At 37.9% G+C, this 23,391-nt stretch overlaps 7 protein-coding genes across 8 annotated transcripts; 1 reads left to right on the top strand and 6 right to left on the bottom strand.

Moving 5' to 3' along the window:
- Window positions 1-260: 260 nt before the first annotated feature.
- On the bottom strand, window positions 261-914 carry LOC139097989 (connectin-like). Its single transcript, XM_070650068.1, has 3 exons — window positions 907-914; window positions 348-848; window positions 261-288 (listed from the first exon to the last, which is right to left on the bottom strand). Exons 1-3 carry the CDS (start codon window positions 912-914, stop codon window positions 261-263), a joined length of 537 nt encoding a protein of 178 aa, XP_070506169.1.
- An 857-nt stretch (window positions 915-1,771) lies between these two features.
- On the bottom strand, window positions 1,772-3,378 carry LOC139096856 (mite allergen Der p 3-like). 2 transcript variants are annotated; one of them, XM_070648615.1, is made up of 3 exons: window positions 3,313-3,378; window positions 2,454-3,060; window positions 1,772-2,192 (listed from the first exon to the last, which is right to left on the bottom strand). In XM_070648615.1, exons 2-3 carry the CDS (start codon window positions 3,053-3,055, stop codon window positions 1,958-1,960), a joined length of 837 nt encoding a protein of 278 aa, XP_070504716.1. In that variant the 5' UTR covers window positions 3,056-3,060; window positions 3,313-3,378; the 3' UTR covers window positions 1,772-1,957. The 2 variants fall into 2 exon arrangements, with proteins under 2 accessions (XP_070504716.1, XP_070504722.1); XM_070648621.1 differs by having other exon boundaries at window positions 1,772-2,156.
- A 3,014-nt stretch (window positions 3,379-6,392) lies between these two features.
- On the bottom strand, window positions 6,393-6,815 carry LOC139097982 (uncharacterized; the record flags this gene model as incomplete). Its single annotated transcript, XM_070650055.1, has 3 exons — window positions 6,393-6,498; window positions 6,545-6,555; window positions 6,765-6,815. Coding segments are annotated over 3 exons (168 nt in total), but the record flags the coding sequence as incomplete, so codon positions are not given.
- A 78-nt stretch (window positions 6,816-6,893) lies between these two features.
- LOC139097975 (osteocalcin 2-like) lies at window positions 6,894-8,585 on the bottom strand (the record flags this gene model as incomplete). The annotated part of the gene is made up of 2 exons (XM_070650043.1): window positions 6,894-7,052; window positions 8,475-8,585. Coding segments are annotated over 2 exons (270 nt in total), but the record flags the coding sequence as incomplete, so codon positions are not given.
- Window positions 8,586-8,764: 179 nt separating this feature from the next.
- On the top strand, window positions 8,765-11,216 carry LOC139097969 (clumping factor A-like). Its single transcript, XM_070650029.1, has 4 exons — window positions 8,765-8,783; window positions 8,831-9,165; window positions 10,546-11,021; window positions 11,204-11,216. The coding sequence occupies exons 1-4, from the start codon at window positions 8,765-8,767 to the stop codon at window positions 11,214-11,216; spliced, it is 843 nt and encodes a 280-aa protein (XP_070506130.1).
- A 216-nt stretch (window positions 11,217-11,432) lies between these two features.
- On the bottom strand, window positions 11,433-16,111 carry LOC139097962 (uncharacterized; the record flags this gene model as incomplete). Its single annotated transcript, XM_070650017.1, has 6 exons — window positions 11,433-11,489; window positions 13,704-13,754; window positions 15,195-15,337; window positions 15,396-15,428; window positions 15,503-15,970; window positions 16,012-16,111. Coding segments are annotated over 6 exons (852 nt in total), but the record flags the coding sequence as incomplete, so codon positions are not given.
- Window positions 16,112-18,301: 2,190 nt separating this feature from the next.
- Tmx3 (Thioredoxin-related transmembrane protein 3) lies at window positions 18,302-22,718 on the bottom strand. Its single transcript, XM_070648361.1, has 5 exons — window positions 22,527-22,718; window positions 22,391-22,468; window positions 21,046-21,226; window positions 19,519-19,615; window positions 18,302-19,368 (listed from the first exon to the last, which is right to left on the bottom strand). The coding sequence occupies exons 1-5, from the start codon at window positions 22,561-22,563 to the stop codon at window positions 18,481-18,483; spliced, it is 1,281 nt and encodes a 426-aa protein (XP_070504462.1). The 5' UTR covers window positions 22,564-22,718; the 3' UTR covers window positions 18,302-18,480.
- Window positions 22,719-23,391: the final 673 nt, after the last annotated feature.

Genomic DNA, 23,391 nt, shown 5'->3' with positions numbered 1-23,391 from the left:
CCAACAGCAGTCAACGGCGTACTATTCCAAGTCAAGTAAATCCACAAATAATTCAATTAAAATGCCAACTTTATTCCTGATTTTTTTCATACACAAATCCACTCCACATATGTAAATTAAAACTAAAATCAATAAATTTCAATTTTTCCATATAATTAAACATTGTATAGCTTAAATGACTTATGTCATTATGTTCCAGCCACATATATTCCAACTCTGAATTGTGCATCAAATGTTCATCACCCAGGTATGTTATGTGATTATAATGCAGCGATAAATTCCGTAATTCTGTTAGATTTTCAAATAGATTTTTGTTAAGATACTTAAGCTGATTATGTCCAATGTACAGTCCATGAAGTGCCTTGAGATTCTTAAATGCACCAGCGTTGATGTCGTGTATCTTATTGTGCTGAATTGACAGAGTCTTAAGTCGAATTAAGTCATCAAACACATCAGCACTCAATTCCTCAATCTCATTATAATCCAGCACCAATTTGACCAACTTTTGTAATCCACAAAAATTTTCCTTCCTTACAGCCTTAATTGAGCAATTTTTTGCCTCAAATATCGCCAAATTTGGAAATTTTTCATTAACATTTTCCGGCAAATATTCAATATTTTTCAAATTATTACTCATAAATGCTTTTACAGCCTCAGCACGTCTCGATGTGATCATAAACTCAATGGAATTGATAATTGAACTGCTTTTTAGTGTAAATGTCCAAAGGTCCAATTCATAATCGTCAAAATGTTTGTCACGAAAATATCCCAAAACTGACTTTGGCGGTGGAACTTTTGCTGGTAAAATTTGCAGCACAAAAGTCAGTAAAATCACTAGCTGAATTGACCTAAAAAAAATAGTCAAATTTTAAAATTTGTAAAATAAAAACAACTTTATTTATTTACTTAATCATGTTGACAGCACGCGTGTGAATTGATGAGAATGAGATTCTTTACTGGTCCATATTCTGTGGCTGAGTGAAAGTTCAACATGTGAGTGACTTGATAAGAATTTTTTTGAGATTTTTCTTGATTCTTCTCAATTTTTATAGTCAATTTGACAATTATTCAGCCTAATTATTATGCAAAATAGGGGAATGGGAGGTATAAGGAAGGATAGGGAAGGATAGGGAAGGATAGGGAAGGATTGGGAAGGATAGGGAAGGATAGGGAAGGATAGGGAAGGATAGGGAAGGATAGGGAAGGATAGGGAAGGATAGGGAAGGATAGGGAAGGGAAGGATAGGGAAGGATAGGGAAGGATAGGGAAGGATAGGGAAGGATAGGGAAGGATAGGGAAGGATAGGGAAGGATAGGGAAGGATAGGGAAGGATAGGGAAGGATAGGGAAGGATAGGGAAGGATAGGGAAGGATAGGGAAGGATAGGGAAGGATAGGGAAGGATAGGGAAGGATAGGGAAAGATAGGGAAGGATAGGGAAGGATAGGGAAGGATAGGGAAGGAAAGGTAGGCATAATAAAGGATAATAGGACACCCCAGGTGACTTACCAGGAACAAAAAATCGAAGTTCTTTGCTCTTTTTAAAAATAATTGAAATAAATCAATAAAATCGTTTTTGAAGTTTTATGACCTGCCGTAAAATGAAAACCGCAAAAAAATGTCCAAAAAAGGGAAGCTTTATTGCTAATTCGTGTAAAACTGCATAGCTGTAGATTTAAAGGTTACTGAGGGTGACAAAAAAAGGAAGAATTTGACAAAAAAAAAAAACTAAAATGATAAAAATCTTATTTTTTTCTACATTTTGCGGCGTATTTCAATAATCGTGACAATTAGTTTTATTAATTTAATTAACTACAAAAATTTCAGAATTCAAGTGATTGTAAAATAAAAAGTCGTGATAAGCGGGAAGAATGAGAAAATTTTGTTAAAAAATTAAGTTTTTAGAATTCGTGAAATTTTTGAGCGCGTTTTCATCAAAATTCAAAATCAGAAATCTTCCTAAACTCTCTTGAATTTTAAACCTGATCTCTCTGCTATCCAGTCCAAATAGAATGCAATTCTTGTAGCCACAGCTGGAACATTCGATTTGCAGTCATTTTTACCTAAATCCACACCATTTTCAGCATCTTTTACGTAGCTTAAGATTCCAACAATTTTTCCAGATTTCGTCGATACCAATGGAGTTCCTGAGTCACCACTGAAAATATAATAATCAAGTTTACTTGACTCAAGTCTACTTGACTCAAGAATATTGGACTCAAGTCTACTTGACTCAAGGATAGTGGACTCAAATCTACTTGACTCAAGTATATTGGACTTAATTCTACTTGAATCAAGTATGTTGGACTTAAGTCTACTTGACTCAAGTATATTGAATTCAAGTCTACTTGACTTAACCTTTGATTTTTGGACTCTTCTTGACTATATTGTCTTTTGGATACTACTTGACTCTTGTTATGACTTTAAGTTCCCAATTGAACAACTTTATACTTACTTGCATGGAAATCCAGTAATCTTTGTTACACAAATATGATTATTAGTCAAACTTTCAATATAATGACTGCTATACTTCATACACTCATACAATGGCATCAATGTCATGTTTGTATATCTCAATTGCTTTGCAATTTGTTGACTTTTAACAAAACCCCATCCAGCAATTACAACTTGAGTGTCTTTTTGATCATAGTCTGGATAATTCCTATTATCAATTCCAATAAAATTAACCTTATTTGATGGAACAATTGGCTTTGGAAGTTCAATCAATCCAATATCATTAACAGCCGATGGCATTGAAAATTTTTCATGAATCCAAAATTTTTTCGACTTGATTAATTCACCATCCGAGTATGACGAGCCATAATATTCATAAACACCAAGTGACACTTTGATCGATCCACCGGTCGGAACTGACATTAAACAATGTGCAGCTGTCAGAATATGTTGTTTGCTTATCAGAACACCAGCACAGTAAAATTGTGGACTATTAATCAGCACAATGTATGGAAATTGATATTGTTCAGCTTTATATCCATCGTATATTGCAGATATGAATGGGATGAGGGTGATTGTGATGATAATAAGGATGAGGTTCATTGTATCTGGAATAGTTTGTTAATAAATTATTGAAAGATGTCAAAACTGAGAATAGAGTCAGATGGAAGGACTTTTTAAGCAACCTAGGCTCCAAATCTGAGCATGGTTCCAGTATAGGCTCGTTATCTAAAGTTCCCGTCCAATATATACTGATTAAGGCTCTTCTGAGTCTCTTATTGCGCCCTTTGATCACACTTGATCTGTACGACCAGCGAAGTAAGTATCTAAGTCATTTATTACTTAATATAATTACAAACCTTTTAGTTAACTCAATAATTCCAAATTCTTGTGTTTTTGATCCAATTTTCATTCACAAACTGAACGACACAGCCTAAAATTAACATTTTTTAACCATTAAAATTTGTAAATTTTTTTTGAATAAATTTAAGCTTTTTTAATAAAAAGATAATAAACAGCTTTTAAACCTCTTTTGTTTCATTTTATGGCATTTCTTTTTAAAGTCTGATTTTTTGACAGGTTTCACGATAGGGTCGTTCACTAATTACGTAATGATAAGATTGACTTTTTTGACTACTTTTCCTCATTTTTCGGAGGTTTTTTGTTCTAATTTGATCAAATTGATAGTTAGGATTTCCAAATTTGTGGAAAAAATTTGGCTATCTTGATGTGACATGGGTGTGGTTAGGTGATACCCTCCATTGCCCTGCCTACTTAATGGAACCATGCTCTAACTTGGATCTTAGGTTGCTACAAAAGGTCCTTTATCTGGAGGACCCAACTCCCTTAAGCATATTTAATCCTTTAAATACAATAAATGCTCTATGATGCCTGGATTTTTCTAAATTCACAATCCTCAGCCAGGAGTCTCATCCAAGAGCCTCAACCAGCTATTCATATCCAGACTCAAATTTCATATGAAGTCGAGTCAACTTTGATGTCTGTTCAAAGCTTAATACATTTATATTTGTAATATGAGGTACTCAATGGACCACAACGCATCTAAATCGCCAGCAAAGCGATAAGTAAGCGTAAGTAAGGAACTAATAATAAATATTAAAATTTATATCTTTATTTATTCATATATCAGCATTAATACATGATAAAACATACACACAAAAAAAAAAATTTAATTAAAATTTATAATAATTAAGATAAAATGAAATTCAAAATTTATAAACAACAATATAGGGAAGCATATTAAGCTTCTGGAGTGTAACCGTCATAGATAACATCGTAGTCGTAGTCACATTCTGGTTGGAAGTATGGGTCAATAGTACGCTTGTGGTAGGACATAGCTAGAAAGAGACAATAATTTAGATAACTACATTAAACTGTTAACTGCAGGTAACTTACTCGTTGTTGAGTATGCAGACGACTCAGCAGATGATTCACCAGAAGATGATGACTCGGAACTTGATTCAGAGCTTGATGATTCGGAGCTTGGAGCAGATGATTCACTTGATTCAGAGCTTGATGATTCGGAACTTGGAGCAGATGATTCACTTGATTCAGAGCTTGATGATTCGGAGCTTGGAGCAGATGATTCACTTGATTCAGAGCTTGATGATTCGGAGCTTGGAGCAGATGATTCACTTGATTCAGAGCTTGATGATTCGGAGCTTGGAGCAGATGATTCACTTGATTCAGAGCTTGATGATTCGGAGCTTGGAGCAGATGATTCACTTGATTCAGAGCTTGATGATTCGGAGCTTGGAGCAGATGATTCACTTGATTCAGAGCTTGATGATTCGGAGCTTGGAGCAGATGATTCACTTGATTCAGAGCTTGATGATTCGGAGCTTGGAGCAGATGATTCACTTGATTCAGAGCTTGATGATTCGGAGCTTGGAGCAGATGATTCACTTGATTCAGAGCTTGATGATTCGGAGCTTGGAGCAGATGATTCACTTGATTCAGAGCTTGATGATTCGGAGCTTGGAGCAGATGATTCACTTGATTCAGAGCTTGATGATTCGGAGCTTGGAGCAGATGATTCACTTGATTCAGAGCTTGATGATTCGGAGCTTGGAGCAGATGATTCACTTGATTCAGAGCTTGATGATTCGGAGCTTGGAGCAGATGATTCACTTGATTCAGAGCTTGATGATTCGGAGCTTGGAGCAGATGATTCACTTGATTCAGAGCTTGATGATTCGGAGCTTGGAGCAGATGATTCACTTGATTCAGAGCTTGATGATTCGGAGCTTGGAGCAGATGATTCACTTGATTCAGAGCTTGATGATTCGGAGCTTGGAGCAGATGATTCACTTGATTCAGAGCTTGATGATTCGGAGCTTGGAGCAGATGATTCACTTGATTCAGAGCTTGATGATTCGGAGCTTGGAGCAGATGATTCACTTGATTCAGAGCTTGATGATTCGGAGCTTGGAGCAGATGATTCGCTTGATTCAGAGCTTGATGATTCGGAGCTTGGAGCAGATGATTCACTTGATTCAGAGCTTGATGATTCGGAGCTTGGAGCAGATGATTCACTTGATTCAGAGCTTGATGATTCGGAGCTTGGAGCAGATGATTCACTTGATTCAGAGCTTGATGATTCGGAGCTTGGAGCAGATGATTCACTTGATTCAGAGCTTGATGATTCGGAGCTTGGAGCAGATGATTCACTTGATTCAGAGCTTGATGATTCGGAGCTTGGAGCAGATGATTCACTTGATTCAGAGCTTGATGATTCGGAGCTTGGAGCAGATGATTCACTTGATTCAGAGCTTGATGATTCGGAGCTTGGAGCAGATGATTCGCTTGATTCAGAGCTTGATGATTCGGAGCTTGGAGCAGATGATTCACTTGATTCAGAGCTTGATGATTCGGAGCTTGGAGCAGATGATTCACTTGATTCAGAGCTTGATGATTCGGAGCTTGGAGCAGATGATTCACTTGATTCAGAGCTTGATGATTCGGAGCTTGGAGCAGATGATTCACTTGATTCAGAGCTTGATGATTCGGAACTTGGAGCAGATGATTCACTTGATTCAGAGCTTGATGATTCGGAGCTTGGAGCAGATGATTCGCTTGATTCAGAGCTTGATGATTCGGAGCTTGGAGCAGATGATTCACTTGATTCAGAGCTTGATGATTCGGAGCTTGGAGCAGATGATTCACTTGATTCAGAGCTTGATGATTCGGAGCTTGGAGCAGATGATTCACTTGATTCAGAGCTTGATGATTCGGAACTTGGAGCAGATGATTCACTTGATTCAGAGCTTGATGATTCGGAGCTTGGAGCAGATGATTCACTTGATTCAGAGCTTGATGATTCGGAACCTGGAGCAGATGATTCACTTGATTCAGAGCTTGATGATTCTGAACTTGGAGCAGATGATTCACTTGATTCAGAGCTTGATGATTCTGAACTTGGAGCAGATGATTCACTTGATTCAGAGCTTGATGATTCAGAACTTGGAGCAGATGATTCACTTGATTCAGAGCTTGATGATTCTGAACTTGGAGCAGATGATTCACTTGATCCAGAACTTGATGATTCAGAACTTGGAGCAGATGATTCACTTGATTCGGAACTTGGAGCAGATGATTCACTTGATTCAGAGCTTGATGATTCAGAACTTGGAGCAGATGATTCACTTGATTCAGAGCTTGATGCTTCGGAACTTGGAGCAGATGATTCACTTGATTCGGAACTTGGAGCAGATGATTCACTTGATTCAGAGCTTGATGATTCTGAACTTGGAGCAGATGATTCACTTGATTCGGAACTTGGAGCAGATGATTCACTTGATTCAGAGCTTGATGATTCAGAACTTGGAGCAGATGATTCACTTGATTCAGAGCTTGATGCTTCGGAACTTGGAGCAGATGATTCACTTGATTCGGAACTTGGAGCAGATGATTCACTTGATTCAGAGCTTGATGATTCTGAACTTGGAGCAGATGATTCACTTGATTCGGAACTTGGAGCAGATGATTCACTTGATTCAGAGCTTGATGATTCTGAACTTGGAGCAGATGATTCACTTGATTCAGAGCTTGATGCTTCGGAACTTGGAGCAGATGATTCACTTGATTCGGAACTTGGAGCAGATGATTCACTTGATTCAGAACTTGATGATTCGGAACTTGGAGCAGATGATTCACTTGATTCAGAGCTTGATGCTTCGGAACTTGGAGCAGATGATTCACTTGATTCGGAACTTGGAGCAGATGATTCACTTGATTCAGAGCTTGATGCTTCGGAACTTGGAGCAGATGATTCGCTTGATTCAGAGCTTGATGATTCGGAACTTGGAGCAGATGATTCACTTGATTCAGAGCTTGATGCTTCGGAACTTGGAGCAGATGATTCACTTGATTCGGAACTTGGAGCAGATGATTCACTTGATTCAGAGCTTGATGCTTCGGAACTTGGAGCAGATGATTCACTTGATTCGGAACTTGGAGCAGATGATTCACTTGATTCAGAGCTTGAAGATTCAGAACTTGGAGCAGATGATTCGCTTGATTCAGAGCTTGATGATTCAGAACTTGGAGCAGATGATTCACTTGATTCGGAACTTGGAGCAGATGATTCACTTGATTCAGAGCTTGATGCTTCGGAACTTGGAGCAGATGATTCGCTTGATTCAGAGCTTGATGATTCAGAACTTGGAGCAGATGATTCACTTGATTCGGAACTTGGAGCAGATGATTCACTTGATTCAGAGCTTGATGCTTCGGAACTTGGAGCAGATGATTCACTTGATTCAGAGCTTGAAGATTCAGAACTTGGAGCAGATGATTCGCTTGATTCAGAGCTTGATGATTCAGAACTTGGAGCAGATGATTCACTTGATTCGGAACTTGGAGCAGATGATTCACTTGATTCAGAGCTTGATGCTTCGGAACTTGGAGCAGATGATTCACTTGATTCAGAGCTTGAAGATTCAGAACTTGGAGCAGATGATTCACTTGATTCAGAGCTTGATGATTCTGAACTTGGAGCAGATGATTCGCTTGATTCAGAGCTTGATGATTCAGAACTTGGAGCAGATGATTCACTTGATTCGGAACTTGGAGCAGATGATTCGCTTGATTCAGAGCTTGATGATTCAGAACTTGGAGCAGATGATTCACTTGATTCGGAACTTGGAGCAGATGATTCACTTGATTCAGAGCTTGAAGATTCAGAACTTGGAACCGATGATGATTCACTTGAAGCAGAGGATTCACTTGAAGATTCGGAACTTGGAGCAGATGATTCACTTGATTCAGAGCTTGATGATTCTGAACTTGGAGCAGATGATTCACTTGATTCAGAACTTGATGATTCGGAACTTGGAGCAGATGATTCACTTGATTCAGAGCTTGATGCTTCGGAACTTGGAGCAGATGATTCGCTTGATTCAGAGCTTGATGATTCAGAACTTGGAGCAGATGATTCGCTTGATTCAGAGCTTGATGATTCAGAACTTGGAGCAGATGATTCACTTGATTCGGAACTTGGAGCAGATGATTCACTTGATTCAGAGCTTGATGATTCGGAACTTGGAGCAGATGATTCACTTGATTCAGAGCTTGATGCTTCGGAACTTGGAGCAGATGATTCACTTGATTCGGAACTTGGAGCAGATGATTCACTTGATTCAGAACTTGATGATTCGGAACTTGGAGCAGATGATTCACTTGATTCAGAGCTTGATGCTTCGGAACTTGGAGCAGATGATTCACTTGATTCGGAACTTGGAGCAGATGATTCACTTGATTCGGAACTTGATGATTCGGAACTTGGAGCAGATGATTCACTTGATTCAGAGCTTGAAGATTCAGAACTTGGAACCGATGATGATTCACTTGAAGCAGAGGATTCGCTTGATGATTCTAAACTTGGAGCAGATGATTCACTTGATTCAGAGCTTGATGATTCGGAGCTTGGAGCAGAGGATTCACTTGAAGATTCGGAACTTGGAGCAGATGATTCACTTGATTCGGAACTTGTAGCAGATGATTCACTTGATTCAGAGCTTGATGCTTCGGAACTTGGAGCAGATGATTCACTTGATTCAGAGCTTGATGCTTCGGAACTTGAAGCAGAGGATTCACTTGAAGATTCGGAACTTGGAGCAGATGATTCACTTGATTCGGAACTTGTAGCAGATGATTCACTTGATTCAGAGCTTGATGCTTCGGAACTTGGAGCAGATGATTCGCTTGATTCAGAGCTTGATGATTCAGAACTTGGAGCAGATGATTCGCTTGATTCGGAACTTGGAGCAGATGATTCACTTGATTCAGAGCTTGAAGATTCAGAACTTGGAACCGATGATGATTCACTTGAAGCAGAGGATTCACTTGAAGATTCGGAACTTGGAGCAGATGATTCACTTGATTCAGAGCTTGATGATTCGGAGCTTGGAGCAGATGATTCACTTGATTCAGAACTTGATGATTCTGAACTTGGAGCAGATGATTCACTTGATTCGGAACTTGGAGCAGATGATTCACTTGATTCAGAGCTTGAAGATTCAGAACTTGGAACCGATGATGATTCACTTGAAGCAGAGGATTCACTTGAAGATTCGGAACTTGGAGCAGATGATTCACTTGATTCAGAGCTTGATGATTCTGAACTTGGAGCAGATGATTCACTTGATTCGGAACTTGATGATTCGGAACTTGGAGCAGATGATTCGCTTGATTCAGAGCTTGATGATTCTGAACTTGGAGCAGATGATTCACTTGATTCGGAACTTGGAGCAGATGATTCACTTGATTCAGAGCTTGAAGATTCAGAACTTGGAACCGATGATGATTCACTTGAAGCAGAGGATTCACTTGAAGATTCGGAACTTGGAGCAGATGATTCACTTGATTCAGAGCTTGATGATTCTGAACTTGGAGCAGATGATTCACTTGATTCGGAACTTGATGATTCGGAACTTGGAGCAGATGATTCACTTGATTCAGAGCTTGATGATTCTGAACTTGGAGCAGATGATTCACTTGATTCAGAGCTTGATGCTTCGGAACTTGGAGCAGATGATTCGCTTGATTCAGAGCTTGATGATTCTGAACTTGGAGCAGATGATTCACTTGATTCGGAACTTGGAGCAGATGATTCACTTGATTCAGAGCTTGAAGATTCAGAACTTGGAACCGATGATGATTCACTTGAAGCAGAGGATTCACTTGAAGATTCGGAACTTGGAGCAGATGATTCACTTGATTCAGAGCTTGATGATTCTGAACTTGGAGCAGATGATTCACTTGATTCGGAACTTGATGATTCGGAACTTGGAGCAGATGATTCACTTGATTCTGAGCTTGATGATTCTGAACTTGGAGCAGATGATTCGCTTGATTCAGAGCTTGATGATTCTGAACTTGGAGCAGATGATTCACTTGATTCAGAGCTTGATGCTTCGGAACTTGGAGCAGATGATTCGCTTGATTCAGAGCTTGATGATTCAGAACTTGGAGCAGATGATTCGCTTGATTCAGAGCTTGATGATTCTGAACTTGGAGCAGATGATTCACTTGATTCGGAACTTGGAGCAGATGATTCACTTGATTCAGAGCTTGAAGATTCAGAACTTGGAACCGATGATGATTCACTTGAAGCAGAGGATTCACTTGAAGATTCGGAACTTGGAGCAGATGATTCACTTGATTCAGAGCTTGATGATTCTGAACTTGGAGCAGATGATTCACTTGATTCGGAACTTGATGATTCGGAACTTGGAGCAGATGATTCACTTGATTCAGAGCTTGAAGATTCAGAACTTGGAACCGATGATGATTCACTTGAAGCAGAGGATTCGCTTGATGATTCTGAACTTGGAGCAGATGATTCACTTGATTCAGAGCTTGATGATTCGGAGCTTGGAGCAGATGATTCACTTGATTCAGAACTTGATGATTCGGAACTTGAAGCAGATGATTCACTTGATTCAGAGCTTGAAGATTCAGAACTTGGAACCGATGATGATTCACTTGAAGCAGAGGATTCGCTTGATGATTCTGAACTTGGAGCAGATGATTCACTTGATTCAGAGCTTGATGATTCGGAGCTTGGAGCAGATGATTCACTTGATTCAGAACTTGATGATTCGGAGCTTGGAGCAGATGATTCACTTGATTCAGAACTTGATGATTCGGAACTTGGAGCAGATGATTCACTTGATTCAGAGCTTGAAGATTCAGAACTTGGAACCGATGATGATTCACTTGAAGCAGAGGATTCACTTGAAGATTCGGAACTTGGAGCAGATGATTCACTTGATTCAGAGCTTGATGATTCTGAACTTGGAGCAGATGATTCACTTGATTCGGAACTTGATGATTCGGAACTTGGAGCAGATGATTCACTTGATTCAGAGCTTGATGATTCTGAACTTGGAGCAGATGATTCACTTGATTCGGAACTTGATGATTCGGAACTTGGAGCAGATGATTCACTTGATTCTGAGCTTGATGATTCTGAACTTGGAGCAGATGATTCACTTGATTCAGAGCTTGATGATTCGGAACTTGGAGCAGATGATTCACTTGATTCTGAGCTTGATGATTCTGAACTTGGAGCAGATGATTCACTTGACTCTGAGCTTGAAGATTCTGAACTTGGAGCAGATGATTCACTTGATTCGGAACTTGGAGCAGATGATTCACTTGATTCAGGGCTTGATGATTCGGAACTTGGAGCAGATGATTCACTTGATTCAGAGCTTGATGATTCGGAACTTGAAGCAGATGATTCACTTGATTCGGAACTTGGAGCAGATGATTCACTTGATTCAGGGCTTGATGATTCGGAACTTGGAGCAGATGATTCACTTGACTCTGAGCTTGAAGATTCTGAACCTGGAGCAGATGATTCGCTTGACTCTGAGCTTGATGATTCTGAACTTGGAGCAGATGATTCACTTGACTCTGAGCTTGAAGATTCTGAACTTGGAGCAGATGATTCACTTGATTCAGAGCTTGATGATTCTGAACTTGGAGCAGATGATTCACTTGATTCAGAGCTTGATGATTCTGAACCTGGAGCAGATGATTCACTTGATTCAGAGCTTGATGATTCGGAACCTGGAGCAGATGATTCACTTGATTCAGAGCTTGATGATTCTGAACTTGGAGCAGATGATTCACTTGATTCAGAGCTTGATGATTCTGAACTTGGAGCAGATGATTCACTTGATTCTGAGCTTGATGATTCTGAACCTGGAGCAGATGATTCACTTGATTCAGAGCTTGATGATTCTGAACTTGGAGCAGATGATTCACTTGATTCAGAGCTTGATGATTCTGAACTTGGAGCAGATGATTCACTTGATTCTGAGCTTGATGATTCGGAACCTGGAGCAGATGATTCACTTGATTCAGAGCTTGATGATTCTGAACTTGGAGCAGATGATTCACTTGATTCAGAGCTTGATGATTCTGAACTTGGAGCAGATGATTCACTTGATTCTGAGCTTGATGATTCGGAACCTGGAGCAGATGATTCACTTGATTCAGAGCTTGATGATTCTGAACTTGGAGCAGATGATTCACTTGATTCAGAGCTTGATGATTCTGAACTTGGAGCAGATGATTCACTTGATTCTGAGCTTGATGATTCGGAACCTGGAGCAGATGATTCGCTTGACTCTGAGCTTGATGATTCTGAACTTGGAGCAGATGATTCACTTGATTCAGAGCTTGATGATTCGGAACCTGGAGCAGATGATTCACTTGATTCAGAGCTTGATGATTCTGAACTTGGAGCAGATGATTCACTTGATTCTGAGCTTGATGATTCGGAACCTGGAGCAGATGATTCGCTTGACTCTGAGCTTGATGATTCTGAACTTGGAGCAGATGATTCACTTGATTCAGAGCTTGATGATTCTGAACTTGGAGCAGATGATTCACTTGATTCAGAGCTTGATGATTCTGAACTTGGAGCAGATGATTCACTTGATTCTGAGCTTGATGATTCGGAACCTGGAGCAGATGATTCACTTGATTCTGAGCTTGATGATTCTGAACTTGGAGCAGATGATTCACTTGATTCAGAGCTTGATGATTCTGAACTTGGAGCAGATGATTCACTTGATTCTGAGCTTGATGATTCGGAACCTGGAGCAGATGATTCACTTGATTCAGAGCTTGATGATTCGGAACCTGGAGCAGATGATTCATTTGATTCTGAGCTTGATGATTCTGAACTTGGAGCAGATGATTCACTTGATTCAGAGCTTGATGATTCTGAACTTGGAGCAGATGATTCACTTGATTCAGAGCTTGATGATTCGGAACCTGGAGCAGATGATTCACTTGATTCTGAGCTTGATGATTCGGAACCTGGAGCAGATGATTCACTTGATTCAGAGCTTGATGATTCGGAACCTGGAGCAGATGATTCATTTGATTCTGAGCTTGATGATTCTGAACTTGGAGCAGATGATTCACTTGATTCTGAGCTTGATGATTCGGAACCTGGAGCAGATGATTCACTTGATTCTGAGCTTGATGATTCGGAACCTGGAGCAGATGATTCACTTGATTCAGAGCTTGATGATTCGGAACCTGGAGCAGATGATTCATTTGATTCTGAGCTTGATGATTCTGAACTTGGAGCAGATGATTCAGTTGATTCAGAGCTTGATGATTCTGAACTTGGAGCAGATGATTCACTTGATTCAGAGCTTGATGATTCTGAACTTGGAGCAGATGATTCACTTGATTCAGAGCTTGATGATTCGGAACCTGGAGCAGATGATTCACTTGATTCAGAGCTTGATGATTCTGAACTTGGAGCAGATGATTCACTTGATTCAGAGCTTGATGATTCGGAACCTGGAGCAGATGATTCACTTGATTCTGAGCTTGATGATTCTGAACTTGGAGCAGATGATTCACTTGATTCAGAGCTTGATGATTCTGAACTTGGAGCAGATGATTCACTTGATTCAGAGCTTGATGATTCGGAACCTGGAGCAGATGATTCACTTGATTCAGAGCTTGATGATTCGGAACCTGGAGCAGATGATTCACTTGATTCTGAGCTTGATGATTCGGAACCTGGAGCAGATGATTCACTTGATTCTGAGCTTGATGATTCTGAACTTGGAGCAGATGATTCACTTGATTCAGAGCTTGATGATTCTGAACTTGGAGCAGATGATTCACTTGATTCAGAGCTTGATGATTCGGAACCTGGAGCAGATGATTCACTTGATTCAGAGCTTGATGATTCTGAACTTGGAGCAGATGATTCACTTGATTCAGAGCTTGATGATTCGGAACCTGGAGCAGATGATTCACTTGATTCAGAGCTTGATGATTCTGAACTTGGAGCAGATGATTCACTTGATTCAGAGCTTGATGATTCTGAACCTGGAGCAGATGATTCACTTGATTCAGAGCTTGATGATTCTGAACTTGGAGCAGATGATTCACTTGATTCAGAGCTTGATGATTCGGAACCTGGAGCAGATGATTCACTTGATTCAGAGCTTGATGATTCTGAACCTGGAGCAGATGATTCACTTGATTCAGAGCTTGATGATTCGGAACCTGGAGCAGATGATTCACTTGATTCAGAGCTTGATGATTCTGAACTTGGAGCAGATGATTCACTTGATTCAGAGCTTGATGATTCGGAACCTGGAGCAGATGATTCACTTGATTCAGAGCTTGATGATTCTGAACTTGGAGCAGATGATTCACTTGATTCAGAGCTTGATGATTCGGAACCTGGAGCAGATGATTCACTTGATTCAGAGCTTGATGATTCGGAACCTGGAGCAGATGATTCACTTGATTCTGAGCTTGATGATTCGGAACCTGGAGCAGATGATTCACTTGATTCTGAGCTTGATGATTCGGAACCTGGAGCAGATGATTCACTTGATTCAGAGCTTGATGATTCGGAACCTGGAGCAGATGATTCACTTGATTCAGAGCTTGATGATTCGGAACCTGGAGCAGATGATTCACTTGATTCAGAGCTTGATGATTCTGAACTTGGAGCAGATGATTCACTTGATTCGGAACCTGGAGCAGATGATTCACTTGATTCAGAGCTTGATGATTCGGAACCTGGAGCAGATGATTCACTTGATTCAGAGCTTGATGATTCGGAACCTGGAGCAGATGATTCACTTGATTCAGAGCTTGATGATTCGGAACCTGGAGCAGATGATTCACTTGATTCAGAGCTTGATGATTCGGAACCTGGAGCAGATGATTCACTTGATTCGGAACCTGGAGCAGATGATTCACTTGATTCAGAGCTTGATGATTCGGAACCTGGTGCAGATGATTCACTTGATTCAGAGCTTGATGATTCGGAACTTGAAGAAGAGCTTTCTGGTTCCGAGGATGCTGAAAATTTGAATTTTATTGCGAACTCTTAATATTTAAAATTTTATCGAATTCTTACCAATTGATGACGATGATGATATTGTACTTGGAACTAATATATGAATTAAAGAAAATTGCTCCTTATAATAAAATCCTAAGAAACCAAATTATTGACTTTTTACTTACGTGATGCTTCTTCACTTGCTCCAGAAGAGAATGAAGTTCCGGCCGATCCACCACTTGGAGGTGCTTCAGAAGACCATTCCGAGAATGAGCTTGGAATTGATGATTCTACTGTGCTACTAGATGATTCACTTGGGGCAGAACTAGAGCTTGGTGCAGATGATTCACTTTGGGCAGCACTTGAGCTTGGAGCTGAAGATTCACTTGGTGCAGCACTAGAGCTTGGAGCTGAAGATTCACTTGGTGCAGCACTTGAGCTAGATACTTCAGAGCTTGAAGATGAACTAGAAACGGCACTTGAAGAAGAAGATTCACTTGGGGCAGCACTTGAGCTTGAGGCAGCACTAGAGCTTGGAGCTGACGATTCACTTGGGGCAGCACTTGAGCTAGAGCTTGATACTTCAGAGCTTGGAGCTGAGCTAGACGATGAATTTGAAACATCACTTGAACTTGATGATTCAGAACTTGGTGCTGGATTTTCAATTGATGACGAACTTGATGGTTCTAAAGTTGTCGTCGTTGTTGGTGTCGTTGTGGTTGTCGTTGGGGTCGTCGTTGTAGTCGTTGGGGTCGTCGTAGTAGTTGTTGTTGGGGTAGTGGTTGTTGTTGTGGTCGTCGTCGTTGTAATTTTAGTTGTCGTTGTCGTTATAGGAGGACGGGTAAGCTTAAGTGCACTGTTACTACTAATCTGAGGTCTAGCACTGACACTTGAGCATAAACATATTATCAATATCACAGATATATCCATCGAAATTTTCCACTTCATTTTTTTTAACTTCTTTTTTTTTTCACCACTTTTACTTATTTCCCAAAATGTTTCAAGAACTACTGTTAAAGTAATGACTGAATTGTAGCTAGGATGTCTACAATTTATATCAAATTTTGTCGTGATCCTGAACTCATGAGTGACAATAAAAAGAAAAGTTTTAAATCATGAAATAAAAATTACCTTTAAAAAAATGCTTTTCGTGAAACGTGACCGAGTGGACTATTAAAAAAAAAATCGGACATATCAGAAAGCTACCTTGCAATAACAGCTTTTGTACAACAGAAAATAAAGAACCTTGATTCGCTTTCAATTTTTTTTTTTGCTATTCTTTTAAGCATTCAGCTCTTGGCTATAATGTCCAAGTTATTTTATCTGTCCTATCACCAGGTTGTGCTGGATATTTCTCAGATAATTTTTTTTTTTAACCAAATTTGCTTCTGTTTTTACTTAAAATTTTATAAATTTTATTGCTCACTTCCTTATAACTTACAATACAGTTTAATAAAATTAAGTTAAAAATCGTGTTTGATATAAAAAAATAATTTTTTTGATGATGTGGAATATAGTCTATTAAATTTAAGGATATAGAAGATTAAAATTGACAATCATGCATATTTGTCGTATCGTTCAAAGAACTCATGAAAGGAAGCTGATGGATTGAGACAGGATTGGAGTTGGAATCAAGTAATAGAGCTAATCTTAAGTGACATCTATCGGAAGTCATGGATTGCAGTTGATTTGTACAGCCTTACTTCCTTACTTCCTATGTGGAGCTTAAGCTACAACAAAAAGGCTTTCCATTTGACTCTGTTGCTTACTCTGTCATCTAGTTGAGCTGACATTCTTTCATTACTGTCAGGGTTGTTAAAAGCAGAATCTGGTGTGTTTTGAAAATATGTCACAGGTAAAAATGTGTGGATTTGTGAGGAAAATGTGTGAATATCCACACATATCCACACATTTCCACACATGTCCACACATTTTTCCCTGTCACACATGAAATATGTGAAATATGTGTACACATTCTGTAAAACAGAATATGTTGTAACAACCCTGATTACTGTTCTAAATCAAGTAGCTTTTGGAGCTCATGTGGATTACATTCAAGGGCTGTTTAGCAAACTTGTGTTTCTGTCACAGCAATGACATTTTCTCTTGCACAAACTGCGAAGTAAATAAGCAGGTAAGTATCGTTGCAGTAGACTTGAAGTATCGTTTGCAGGAACGTCACCTGGAATTTTTGGTATAGGGAGTAGGGATAGGGGAAATTGGACCCTGTACAATGAGCATAACACAGAGCAGTAGTGGCAATCTTTCATTTAACGCGACACACCTTGATAGTAAGCTTGAACCAAAACTACGCACTGCATGCGCTTCATTGCTCTTCCAAAAAAAAAAATTTACGACGTTGCACACAGATAAAGGATAGGGTTCTAGTGTGCTTTGTGACAGTCTCTCTAAAAATCTCATGTAATTCGGGTGATAAGAGAACTTAACATGCAATTAAAGGGGGTATAACTTCCAGTCCCAGTCAAGCTATGTTGTGGACAGTTGTGCAATTGAAGACTAGAAACAAAATAAGTAAAAAATTCAATTTTTTCTATTTTTTAATTCAATTTTTATTAATTTATCTTGTTATACAAAAAACTTTTATTTTTGCTTTTTTTATGTAATTTTTTTCACATTAATTTATTATTTTTGGAATATTAAAAATAAATAAAATTTAACTAATAAATTCGGATATTTTGAAGATTTATTTCTATTTTTGTTCTACTTTATTAATCTCGTGTTGGAACTTTTTATTCCAGATATTAATTTAAAAATTATGAAATTTTCCAGAAAAATTATTAAAATTTCTAAAAAATTATAAAAATTTCAAGAAAATGTGGAATTATTTTTGAAAAATTTTGAAAAATGATGGAAATTTATGAGAAAATTAAAATTATTTAAAAAATTATTGAATTTTTCTTGAAAATTTCAAAAAATTTGAGAAAAATTCCTCAAAATCATGAAATTTTCAAAAAACTCCCAATTTTTTGTTAAAAAATTTAGAAAATTATTCAAAAAAAATTAAAAAATTCTAAAATTTTCCTTAATTTTCATGAAAATTCTCAAATATTTTCCATATTAAATCACAAAATCAACTTAAAATTTGAATCTTAATTCCATAGACACAAATTAAACACAACATCACCCTCCTGCATATCCCACTTTACTCCTTCTTCTCATGATCATCCTCACCATCCTCAGCATCCATAATGTCAGCACAAAAGATCGAATACAAAATAATCATAAAAAATCCAAATGGAACCACAAACAATACAAAACATAAAATTGGATTTCCGCGCCACATTTCAGCCAAAAGTCTTCGTGTCTCAAAGAAAGCTCGATAAAGTCGTACACTATAATGATCGCCGCCATAAACAGTCGCTGTCTGATTACTAATTGAGTCCAAAAACATTTCAATTGCTTCCGATGTCATGACCATTGGATCATCATCCGGTACATGATGATGATTTGTTGTTGAATTAAGGACAAGTAAATGTGGTGTCGGTAGATGTTCCATAGCTATTGTGTGTGCTAAATCAGGCGTACCTGTCCATCCAAATTGAAATTTATCGTGATATTTTGATCGTTTTGTACGAATTAATTGTTCAACCATGTCGCGGAACTCCTGCTCGTGAGTCTCTAATTCACTAAGTTTATTTTCCTCAACAACAGCAATTACCAAAAATTTCTTTGTCTGCCTTAATTGATGTAAATTTTCACGTGTTACACGCGGAAATGTTGCAAATTTTTCCTGTATTATCCAATTGTGCATGCTGTCATTAAGTGCTGATGGCTCGACAACATCATATGCATCTGATAATGGATAGATGTAATGTGTATTCTCCTTGTAAACCAGCACAACTGGATGTGAATCAATCATAAAATGTTTACTGCCAATTTCATTATTTGTTGCATAAAAGTATGCAAATTGTTGATTTGCTTCCGATGCGATATAGTAAAATTCCCATAATGCACCTTGTTGCTGACCAATGTAGACGAAGAATATTGGATTGTTGGCTTTGAGGATTTCAAAGCTTTCGGTTCTGGTCACCTGTGGATATGAGTGGATATGATGGAAATTTTAATTATTAATCCCAAAAATTGAAGAAATTTGATCAAAAACTGGCCAAAATTGACCAAAATTCATCAAAAGTCCCCCAAAATTCAACCACCAATAAACCCAAAAAATCCCCATTCTCACCTGCTGAACAGGAGGTCCACTCATCCTCATGGCAAAATGCACCAACTCGTCCTTCGATCGTTCGCCATTAAACACATATTCATTGTGCCCACGAACGCTATAAAAATAAAAATATAAAACAAAAAAATATATACTTATTTTTTTATTAGTTTGATAAATTTATTTTTAAGGTTACTGAATGCAAAACTCATTAAAATTTTATTTAAAATAAGTCTTTTTTTTGTACAAAAAAAAAGTGAATTTTTTTAAAAAAAAAATTTTAAATAATTGAAAAGGGAAAATTTGAAAGGAAAAAATTCGGTAGCAGAAGTCGATTGATGTAAGGTTGTCGACTTTTGAGACCTATCTCATCCTACCCTAAATCACCCTCCCCCGCCCCTCTCATAGTACCTCATAGCACGGTCTAGTTCAACTACATCAGTCGTGGACAACCTCGACCGAAACGACACACGACACATGAATCTTAGCATAATAATACCTGGCATACGGCTCTTGGTACCCCGGCACATAGATTGCCCATCACTGAACTGCAACATTCACTCAATAGTCCATCTATACTACCTCAAATGCCCCTAAATACCTTAAATACTTTGAAAAAATCTGGAAAAACATTCATTTTTAACCCTCAACAATGGCATTTTTCTATTTCATTACTGTAGCCTTGTCCGTCACCATTAAACACCTTTTTATGTCCATTTCAATGCTTTTCTTTTTTTGTCTTTAAATTATTAGCTTTTTGAAGCTTAATTATAGTTTAATATTAAAACAGGACATAGAAAATTTTAATGTTCATATTTACGTTCTACAAAAAATTTCCAATATTTGCACGACTGACTTTACATTTTAGGGTCATTTATTCTGTTGTGTGGTGCTTAGTTTTAATTCATTTTATTAGTTTATCATGAATTTCATGTCTTGTTGTAGTTTAAGTATCCAAAAAATTACTTTTTTTTATTAAAATATCACTTTTAGAAATTATAAATTAAAATTGTTGATAGGAACTGTTGGAACTTGATGTGTTTAATTTATATTGACAAATCCCCCTACCCCAAATTGCTGTTATTTGTGAACATTCAAATTTACCTTACATCTCTTCCTCATCTTCGTCTATTTCTTATGTCCATAAATACTCAATTTACATTGCACATCCACTTACTTCGCTGACCGTACAGATCAAATGTGATCCAAGGCCTCCCTCATCCACCTTCCTTCGCCACCCCATACCTCATCTTCTTGATAACCTATCCCTCAACATTAAATCTACCCTGCAACAAACCAGCCCCTCCTACCATTTCATAGTCCTTCGATGTCCATCCCATATTAATTAACATTCAATACCAATTTCCCCCTCTTCCCCCTCTTTCCCCTCTTTCCCCTCTTCCAGGTTTCTTTTAAGATCTGCAGGAAGATTGATCACAGCTTGAAGTCAACTCGAAATTTATAGAGCAGATTCAACTTTTTCATACAAAATCCTTATCAACTTCAAACTCTGTTCCTTATCATCATATAAACTAATTTTTTACTTACAAAATAACTGTTGGATATCCTTGAACATCAAATGATTGACATACGGATTTAAATCGTGTACAATCAACCTTTCCAACTCGAATATTTGTATTGTATAGAGTCTGTGCTACTAAATTCCATACGGGCTCTAATTTCTTACAAAATCCACAATATGGTGCGTAGAACTTGACGAACCACATACCTGGGGAATAGATTTTACATTAATTTTGGGATTGGCATGGCCAAAAAAGGAAGGAATAAAAATAAAATAGAATTAATTTCAAAACGTGATGCTCGTTTACTTGCTGCTTTTTTTTAATTGTTTTAATGGCCAATTTACAAAGTTCCTATTTTGTTCTATTTAGTAAAGTTCTGCTTAATTGGATTCATTTTACCACAACTAGCTTGAAAGGCACACGTCGTAAAAATGGTCAAAGATCTGGTTTAAGGCCATCGTGACTCTGGATTTATGGTCAAATTTGATGAAATCTAGTCTCAGGTCAGAGTCAAGTCTGGTTAAGACCAGCTTTTTGGGCATTTCTACGTTTGGTGCTTTGCAGATAGAGCAGTATTGTCTAAACTGTGTGCCATGATACACTAGTGTACCACAGAATTGCTTTCGGACTTGAACTACTATCAAGGTGTGTCGTGGCATAAAAAAAGCTTGGACTATACCAGAATAGATACTTAATTCTAAGGTTTGTCCAAAATCAGCGCAGGCCTACGCACGATTGCGCTAGACTGCGCAACCCTGCAGCTTGTATTGATCTAGATATGCATCCAGATGCGCAAGCATGCGCAGATAATTTTGACAAAACCTCCTTAAATCCTTGTCTCGGTGGCTTACAAGAATTGCATATAGGAAGGGGGGATAGGATTGATATTCAGAGGAGTTTTTGGGAATTTTTCCCAAAAAACTTTAGTAAATTGAAGCATTTATTGCCAAAAAGAATACACCCCTGTGTAGTACAAATGTCCATCATCTGATTGTATGACAACTTATGGGAAGAAACTGTCGATTGAGATAGTATTACACTTGAAATTGGTAATTGGCAAGCGGTAGTCAGTCATAGAGCCAGATTCAGGTTTATACTGAGAGTAGCCAGGATCACAATTGATCTGAACTGCGAGTGAAGTAAGTCTGTAGTTTGACAACACCCTGAACATACAATGATTATGCCGTGGTACCATGTGAGTATCCTCATTGGATTTTAGTGCATGTTGGATGTATTATGCTGCATCAAATCATAATTATGCTGAATATTCTTATGTGGATATGTAATTCAACATCCAAGTCATTCAATGACCAAAAACACCCCTAAAACTCCATGAAAATCCATCTAAAAAATTTTCAATTCCAACATACCTTCACTCCTTACATCTAGGAATCTATCACCTAATTCCAAAACTCTTGATGATGATGCAAAACACACAAAAGTTATGACTAAAAAAATATATAATTTAATTAAAAATTCTACAATAAAAAAACTTTAAATTCTCACCTAGAATGGAAGAGATCAATTTATTAAAATGCTGCATTTTTGTGGTCAATTTAAAGCCTCAATCAGATCCACATATGTTGATGAAATTTCTTATTGACACTAAACTTAAATTAGTGACTTAATTAAATTAATGGAAGTAATTTTCCTTTTTTTCGGTAAATTTTATTTTTATTGGTGGATGAAAAAAAGAACTTTTTCATAATAAAAAAAAGGGAGAATTTGCACAAAAAAAAAATACATAGTTGAATGTCCCGCTGAGATTTATAAACAAAATTGTGATTTTAAATCTAGTTTGTCAGTTAAATATTGTCAAGATTTTTCAATGTTTTTGTACTTTTTTAAATGTTGATTTGTTCAAATTTGTAGTTGGTATGCAGTAACAAAGGATATAGGTAGTTTCAGGTGACATCTAAGGGAGGCCAAGGATCAATATTGAACTGTATAGACAGTAGAGTATGGATGCAAATGAATCTAACAATTTTGGAAGGACTAAGGCGTTGGAATGGCGATAAATCTGACTACAGACCAGGTTGAGTTTTGCATAAGGCTGGAGTTTATTGAATCTGGCTCCAGGTCAGTGTCACGATGACTTTGTCTTGAAATGTATCTTCTGGAATGGTTTAAAGTCAACAAGCCCTAACGGACGAGTATGTGCTTAATGAACATCATACGGTTCATCATACGGACCATCATAATAAGCATGCTCGTTGATACCGAAAGATGTTCATATGCTGAGTATATGATTGTATGTTAAGGTAGGATTTAATATGAATAAATCGACTTAACATCAATATTCCCAAACTGGCAGAAGTTATCGAATGATAGAGCTATATACAGACGTTCTTTAAACATGGCAATGGACCCC

This window comes from Chironomus tepperi, unplaced genomic scaffold, assembly GCF_022539635.2.
Source record: "Chironomus tepperi strain 1889 unplaced genomic scaffold, CSIRO-AGI_Ctep_v1 contig_34, whole genome shotgun sequence".
NCBI classification, from domain to species: Eukaryota; Metazoa; Arthropoda; class Insecta; order Diptera; family Chironomidae; genus Chironomus; species Chironomus tepperi.
The sequence above is the reverse complement of the archived record's forward strand: the minus strand, read 5'-3'. Positions and strand labels throughout refer to the sequence as shown.